A 7,950-nucleotide genomic window follows, 5' to 3' on the forward strand; every position below is an offset into this window, starting at 1 on the left:
GGCCGCTGAGGCCGCGCCCCCGACCCAAGGAAGGGAGTGGTCTGCCCCGCACCCCCTCAACAGCCGACCCAGAACCCAGCCCCGCAGTAGCTTGGAGGTGGCCCGAGGCTGCCCTCTGGCTTCACAACTTACTGGATTGATTTGGCTTTAGACCTGGGGACGGGGCGAGTAGCACGTGATTGAGAGCTAAGCTACCTACTTGGCTGTCCTAACCAAGCTGGCTATAGGGCTTTCCTGCCGCCAATCCCTGCTCTGTCAAACCTGGTCCGCTCTCGGCCCACTCCCAGACACGGGGAAATCCCTGGGAAGCAGACAAAGAAGGCTCGGGTTACACCAAGACAGACCCGCCTCTCCTCCCCCTCACAGCTTGGGTTGGGGCTGCCTAAGCAGAACCAGCACCTAGCTCGCCCTTGGAGTAGGTGTCTGCCTAGGTGAGCAAGCTGCCAGTTCTGGTTCCTTACAGAGCATAGCCTGGCTTCCCTTAAACTCATAAAGTCCCACCCACGGGCACAAACAGGAAATTGGCCTGTATTTCAGGGAGGCACCCAGGGCTCCCTCCCTCCATGGCACCTAAGGCAGCCTGTGGTGTCTACAGCTATCTGGGCCATATTTATAGCCTTAGTACTTGGACAGCAAGAATCCAGGGCGTGTAGTCCCTTCCCAAACCCATTCACAGTAAAGAAGCTGCTGGAGGACCAAAACAGGCCCCTCACAGCCAAGTCTGATACTGAAGCTGAAGAAGGGGCTGCAGGTCCCCTGGGCCCTGCTTGGCCAGGCCCTTCCTGAGCTCTCAGGGAGACGCTTAACATCCACGTGGACATGGGCAGAGCACTTTGCCTCAGTTCACTTTGGCTGGGTACAGGGACAGTGGCTCTCAGGGATCCCTCCCACTGCTTTCTAGGCTCCAAGCACTCCTGAACACATTGTGGGCTCACCTTGAGGTGAGGAGTTTGACAGTTGTGAAATGCAATGAGTTTGTATAAGGTGTGGGGTTCGGGGAGCATTAGCTCCCCCGCCCCCACCCCCATCATTCTGGTTTGTGCTATGTGGGGGTGTCTGCTAGGAGGGTGGGGCAAGACAAACAGACAAGCCCTCTATCCCCAATTCACTGAGTTCTCACAAAGGTCCCTTAATGGAAACCCCTAAAGTCCCCCACCCCCATCATTCTGGTTTGTGCTACGAGGGGATGTCTGCTAGGAGGGTGGGCAAGACGAACAGACAAGCCCTCTATCCCCAATTCACAGAGTTCTCACAAAGGTCCCTTAATGGAAACCCCTAAAGGATTTCCTGAGAACAGGTCAGGCATTCTAGGGAGACCAGAATGTGGAACCCATGTCCTTATAGGTAGGACTGACCTGGTGGCGTACATCTGGAAGGCATGGCTAACACTCAGTGTTAGAGACCTTGGATGAGGCCTAGACCAGCCAGCGGCTGGGAATGATTACCGCAGGATTAGGAGGCCTGGCTCCAGCCAGTCTGGGAGAGACCCCCAAGAAGGGAGGCCCTGGAGGAGCTCTCTCCTCCCTTCCCCCCAGAAAACAGCTTTGCTCTGTGTTTCAGGAGACAATTGTAGCCATAGTTCTCACACATAAAGGACCAGAGATCCCAGACCCTTCTACAGGGTTCCAGAAGCCCCTTCTTGGGTTAACAGGGAGACCTTGGTAAGGCAGCCCTGCTTCAGAGAGGGAACCAATCTCCCAACCTTACAAAAGGATTCTTTCTCCCCAGGCCCCTCAGAACGTCTTGCATTCTCACCACACTTGCTGGCAAATCTAAAGGAAAACTGGGACTTTAGGATATCAGAGGAAATGAGATGCAGGTGTCATCATTTAGGAATATTTCTGACAGGGTCTCTCATATTTTCCCATCTCCTTGTTAAAAATGAGGAGTCCTATACCTCTCCTCAAACTTCTAGAATTGTGTGTGTGTATGTGTGTGTGTGCCCTATGTATTCCAACACACACACTAACATAAGAGAAATGCTAAGAAGGTACAGGAGGCCCTAACCAGTTTGGCTCAGTGGATAGAGCATCGGCCTGCCAACTTAAGGGTACCAGATTCAATTCCAGTCGAGGTCATGTACCTTGGTTGTGGGCACATCCCCAGTAGGGAGTGTGCAGGAGGCAGCTGATCGATGTTTCTAACTCTCTATCCCTCTCCCTTCCTCTCTGTAAAAATCAATAAAATATACAGTGGGGCCTTGACTTATGAGTTTAATTCGTTCTGAGACCGAGCTAGTTAACTCAAATTACTCTATCAACTCAATGCAAAAAATCGGCCGAGAGACAGCTGGTATCTCAAAAAACTTGTTAGTCGGGACACTCGTAAGTCAAGGCCCCACTGTATTAAAAAAAAGTAGTACAGGAGGGTGAAAATGGACGGGGGGCCAGATAAGAATATGTTGAGCCTGAGTCCACATTGAGAGCTCAGTGAGTGGCTCATATCACAGAGAGACAGCAGGTTAGGCAGAGCCTAGGCATGTGGTCTGGTGAGAGGAGTCATATGAAGATCCTCAGGGAAAACAGGGATAAAGAGGCACCATCCTGTCTTCCCTAGGCCAAGAAGAGGTGTAAAGGAGTGCGTGTGTGAAGGCCCTTTAATGCTTTTGCTTCCTTGGGAGCACAGAGCTCAGACAGGAGGGGACCCATCCACTCCCAATTCAAAGTGAGAAAATCCAGTTGACTGGGGAGACACCTAGTGGACAAATAAGAAGCAGCACAGAAACAAAGGCAATGAGAAAAAACATTTTTTTTTTTTCAATAAAACTGGGAAAGGCTCTACAAAAAGTTATGTCTGCACTCACTCAAGTGGTCAGAGGCAGCATTCCATACAATCAGTGTCCAGGTGGCAGGCACTCTGGGCTCACAGCTTCCTTCCATGGCTCTCTGGCCAAGCTTCCACCTTCATTACAGGGCCCTGATGTTACAGAGCCAAGGACCTAGGATCCAATGATAGTGAGTGCCACCGCACAGCAGGCTCCAGAGTGTGGAGCGGAGGAGCTTGGTACCCACCATGTCATCCTGTGGCTCCGAAAGCCTAGGCTGGAATTTTGGCAAGAAGTCTCCTATTCTCCAGGTTCAGGGGGCCTGACTTCACTGCTTCGAACTCAACTTGCTCATTCCCACCTCAGGGCCTATTTCCTTTTCCTTCTACCTGGATCCCTCTTTCTCCAGATGTCCACATGGCTCAATACTAGTTCTTTAGGCCCCAGCTCAAAGGTCTTCTGTTCTGAGACACCTTTTCAGACCTTAATCTAAACTAGCCTGTAAGCACTGTCGCATTACTATTTTTTTTTTCTGATCGAATTTTTCACTACCTGAAATTATGTTTTGTGTTTATTTGTCCATTAACTTATCTTGTCCTCTCACCAGATTGCATTTTCAGTGGAGGCAGGGACTTCATCTGTCTTGTCAGTGCTGTATTCCCAGATCTAGAACAAAGCCTGGCACAGTAGTTTCTCAAATATCTGCTAAACTGAATTCTCACTAGGGGACCCTGCCCTAGGCTAGGCCCTTCACACTGAGAAGGGCCCATAGCTTAGGACCACAGGACAGAGGGCCAAGGAAGAGCCTATGCCCCAACCTGTCCTGTCAGGCTCGTTCCAGTGTCCTACTCTGTACCTCCTTCACCTTGAAAGTTGGGAGGGGTCTGGCTGGTTGGGGGCCTCACCCGAGAAAGTCTCAGAGTTCCGGGGCACAGCCCCCTTTTTACCAGAAGAGGACTTTTTGGCCACTAGGCCATTGTCATCCTTGATCTTCTTGAGCCGGGCCTTGCTCTTTGGTGGTATGGAGAAGGTGAGAGAACTCTTGTTGAACTCAAGTGGGAAGACACCTACATCTCCATCGAAACGATTCTTGGACACCTGCAGGTATCGTTTTCCTGGCCCAGTTACCAGCTTCCTGTCCTGCAGGATCAGAACATTGTCCGCTTCCTGGCTTGCCTGAGGGACAGGGAGCAGAGGATGAAGGAGCAGTGAGAAGACATATGAGAGAAGCAGAAATGAAGGTCGAGCGTGTAGGGAGAAGTGGCAAGAATGGGGAAAGGAAAAAGTACTTTCCCTTTTCATCAAAGCTTTTTGAACTACTGACCATGATGCTGGGGCCATTCGAGTTTTTCAGTTCCTTAGCAATCTTGCTACCACCCCCAGATTTTGTACCTGCTGTTCCCTCTGCTTGTAACACTTCTCCTACACAGCCCATCACCCCACTCAACCCCAGTTTCTTATCATTGAGGTCTTAGTGTAAATGTCTCACTTTATCAGAGAGACCATTCTTAATCCCCATAAATAAAGAAGGCACCACCATCTTTCTACTTCAGTGTTAGTCTCTTCCCCAGCTCCATGTTTGTTTATCGTAGCACATGGTCTGTGCTCCTCACCCTGTGTTCCCTGTGCCCAGCCCAGGCCTGGCATGTAATAGGCATTCAGTGTACCTCGGAAGCTCCAGGATTGGGCTGGTCCTGCTGCCCAGAAGGCCCTCCCATTTAGTGATTAAACACCCACTATTGGCCAAAAGTCAACCCAACCTTTACTGACACCTCCTCTAGGAAGTCTCCCCAGATACCCCAGGATGACTCAGATGTCTTTTCTCTTTGTTCCCCAAATACCTGTGCTACCTATCATCACTTTTATCACACTGAGTTGTAATCACTGTCTCACTGTTTTCCCCACTAGATGATGTGAGCTCCTGGAGGGGAAGGAGAGCAAAGGACCTACAATTATTCGCCTTTATATTCCTCATGTCATGGCCCCAGCTGCCTCTTCCAGATGAAGTCAAGATGCTTTAAGGCTGACTAAGGACTATGCCTGGTCACACCTGCCCCTCTACTTTCCAAAGCTCGGGCTCCTCTAAAGGTCACTTACTTTGGCTGAACCAAAAATGGATGCTGTCTGCAGTTCCTTATCATCATCCTCCTTCCGGGGATGAATGACCAGTGTCACATGGCAGTTACTGTCTGTCGCAAACTTCCGAAAAGCCCCAACAATGTAGTCTTGAGCTGCAATCCTGCACCCACCCCAACAAAGCAAAGAGGTTATCAGATATCGACAGGACAAGAATATACACATACTCTTGATTCACTCACATCTCCACAAAGCACTACAACCCCACTCTATACTTTTCTTTATCCAAGGACTCACACTTAGGTCCCTGTCCATACTTCCTGCTGCTACACCCCACGCCTCATAAAGACATGGAGTGGGGTATGTCTGGACATGTGTCAGAAAACAAGAGAGTGCAGTGTGAGTCCTGGGGGCCAGCTGCCTGAGAAGACATGTGTGTCCAAGTGGGTCCAGATAGACAAAAGGACGTCACCTGTCCGTGGACAGCTGCTCGTGACCCATCATGAACTGCAGATTGTCGATGACTACATGACAAATGTCATAGACATAGACCGCATGCTGCATTGTGTCTATTACAGTCCTGGGAAGAAGAAGAGGCAATGAGTTCAAGCCAGCATTCTGAAAACCCCAGGGTCTGTTCTCCTGCCCTCCCATTCTTTAAAAACCCCAGGCCTGGGAATCTTACCTGATATTCTGTTGCCCATGGAAAGTCATAAAATAGAGGGGTAGGTCCTCGAAGCGGTCGGCCCACTCATCGTATTTGTCCAGTTGCTCTTCCAGCCGCCCCAAAGCAAACTGTGTTAGCATGATCCGAGCTAATCTCACGTTGCTGATCTCAAAGCTACCCCATAGCGTGTTCACCCCCTGGGTACATAAATCTAGGGCATACTCACTGATGAATGTCGTCTTTCCACTGCCTGTTGGCCCTGCAGGGGGGTTGAACACAGACCTGGGTGAGGGAGGGAAGTCCTACCCTTGAAACCAAGACATGGAGCAGGGCCTCAAAGTTGGGAGGAAAAACCCCCTCAACATTTACAGTAGTCCAAACCCACATGTCACCTGATCCTCTGCCACCACCCAAGCAGTGATTTCCCAAAGGGTAACCTGTAAAGACTGTCAGCTCGCCCTTCCGATGTCCCTTCAAGAGACGACTGAGGTCTGGGAAGCGGCTCCAGCGAACGCCAGCTACCTGCTCCACATTTGACAGTTCTCCTAGTACCTCCTCCCGAAGTTGCCGGAAAGACACAATAGACTTGTGCCAAGCGGGCAGGGCAGAGCGCAGAATTCGAGGAAGATTTAAGCCTCGGTTTAGGGCCTCCAGGGGGCGGGGATGCTGGTCCCCAGGCCGCACCAAGGAGCATCGCTTGGGGTTCAGTTTGCGGGCAAACAACTTGGCAGCTTCCCAGGACCGAAGGTCATCCCCAAGCCAGAGCACGATACGTCGGAACTGTTCGAGGTAAGGAAGTAAGGCAGGGGGCAAGCAGGTTGTTCCTCGGGGAAGGGCAAGAGTGGGCAGCCCTGTGGATTGGTTTAAGGCCAGGCAGTCCAGCTCACGACTCGTCAGTACCACCTCAACATCTCGACGATTGATCAGCGGTAATCCAAACAGATTGTGGTAGGCACCAGGCCGAGGAATGGTGGTCTCCACATAGTGCACTCCATCCCCTTGGCCTTCAGCCCCTAGGAGCTTTAGGCCTCGTAATCCCAAACCTCCAGGGGAGAACCAAGGGAAGACAAGGCTCCGAGCAGGCCGCAGATACCGCACACTGAAACGCTTGAGTGTGTCGTCTGTCACCTTGGTAAGGCCAAACATCGCCCGAGCCAGCTGCGCCTCCTCCTGCTCAGGCAGTTCCCAGAGAGGTACTGCTCGGTCCCAGATCCTCCGGATCTCCTCGCTGTCCTCAGCTCCTGGGGCTTCGCTCAGCAGGATTCCCTCTCTATCTCCATCCCCACGCCCTTCCACGCTGGCCTGGAAGTCTTCCCAGCTGCCCTCTGCTAGGCTGGTCATGCAGAGAAAGCGGCCGGTGGTCTTGTTAATGTAGAGGCTGAAGGAAGTGGGAGCACCAGTCTGGTCCTTGAGCTGCGAGGCTCCCAGAAAGGGGCTGGGTGCCCGCAGGCAGCTGTGGCCATCCTGGAAGGGGATCCCGTGTGCCCGCAGATATTGGCGGATTTCCGTTGCAGTTACAGGCAACACTGGCACGTCCAGGGCTGGGAGAGCCTCCTTCCTGTACCGTCTTCGAGGAGGGCCTGGGACCAAGCTTCGAGGCAGGCCCCTCCAACCCATCCACTTCCCGCGCAGGGACAGCAGGATACGGAGGGGGTACACACTTCGGAGAAGGACCCACATTCCTAGTCAAATGGCGGAAGCCCCTGCTTCCGATGCCTTAGGTGCCTGGTGCAGGTACCTTCCGTAGTCAGACCCTAGGGATGCTCCACACGGCACCCTAGGTGGCTTCTCCCTTTCTTCAAACTTCTCCCTCATGCACACCTCTCTGAATCCTCTTCGGCCCTTCTACATTGCTACTTGTACCCCAGGCCATCTGCACGATCCTTTCACGCCTCGGTCCCTGTCTGGCCCCTTCACAGCTTCTCCCATCGCAGACCTTCACCGATTACGGTTTCTCCAGATTCTCTCCACCGCTACTGCCCTCTGCGGCGTCTCTGCGTCGTCCTCCTCTCTGCAGCCCCCGGCGTCCTCTCCGCGGCCCCTCTGCTCTAGCTCCCCAAGCAGGGGCTCCCTCCGCGGCACGGCGTCTCTGCGTCGTCCTCATCTCTGCAGCCCCCGGCGTCCTCTCTGCTCTAGCTCCCCAAGCAGGGGCTCCCTCCGCGGCTCCTGTCCCCAAAGGAAACGATACGACTAGGGCGCCACCGTGCGGCTCCCGCCCCTCTCCGCGCCCCTTCTCCACCCGCGCGCGTGTCTTCCCTCCAGGTCACCCGCGGGGTCTCCGCCGCTCCGAGCCTGGCCGCGTGTCACCACTCGCGGCTCATGACTTTCGCTCGCAACGTGGGTCACTCACTCGCACGCGCCACACGCCAGGACCTCGGAATCAAAACTCCCCGGGGCGCGTGCCCCCGGAACCGGAAGCCCGGGTTAGCCCCGCCCCCTCCCC

At 53.3% G+C, this 7,950-nt stretch overlaps 1 protein-coding gene across 2 annotated transcripts; it reads right to left on the reverse strand.

Annotated features, from left to right (window-relative positions):
* Positions 1 to 2,729: 2,729 nt before the first annotated feature.
* Positions 2,730 to 7,932, reverse strand: LOC102254481 (chromosome unknown open reading frame, human C10orf2). Of its 2 annotated transcripts, XM_005885334.2 has the most exons (6): positions 5,945 to 7,932; positions 5,734 to 5,766; positions 5,526 to 5,613; positions 5,313 to 5,420; positions 4,862 to 5,003; positions 2,730 to 3,940 (listed from the first exon to the last, which is right to left on the reverse strand). In XM_005885334.2, the coding sequence occupies exons 1-6, from the start codon at positions 7,185 to 7,187 to the stop codon at positions 3,626 to 3,628; spliced, it is 1,929 nt and encodes a 642-aa protein (XP_005885396.1). In that variant the 5' UTR covers positions 7,188 to 7,932; the 3' UTR covers positions 2,730 to 3,625. The 2 variants fall into 2 exon arrangements, with proteins under 2 accessions (XP_005885396.1, XP_005885395.1); XM_005885333.2 differs by having other exon boundaries at positions 5,526 to 5,766.
* Between the last annotated feature and the right edge of the window lie 18 nt (positions 7,933 to 7,950).

The sequence above is a fragment of the Myotis brandtii genome, unplaced genomic scaffold (genome assembly GCF_000412655.1).
Source record: "Myotis brandtii unplaced genomic scaffold, ASM41265v1 scaffold902, whole genome shotgun sequence".
NCBI classification, from domain to species: Eukaryota; Metazoa; Chordata; class Mammalia; order Chiroptera; family Vespertilionidae; genus Myotis; species Myotis brandtii.

What these genes read in the sequence shown, in the direction of transcription:
- LOC102254481 (XM_005885333.2), bottom strand. Translation starts at nt 7,187, where the DNA reads ATGTGGGTCCTTCTCCGAAGTGTGTACCCCCTCCGTATCCTGCTGTCC. An exon ending in GAGCAGCTGTCCACGGACAG is followed by an intron (nt 5,004 to 5,312) that starts GTGACGTCCTTT and finishes GGGTGGGTGCAG; the next exon opens with GATTGCAGCTCAAGACTACA. An exon ending in CCATTTTTGGTTCAGCCAAA is followed by an intron (nt 3,941 to 4,861) that starts GTAAGTGACCTT and finishes CCTGTCCCTCAG; the next exon opens with GCAAGCCAGGAAGCGGACAA.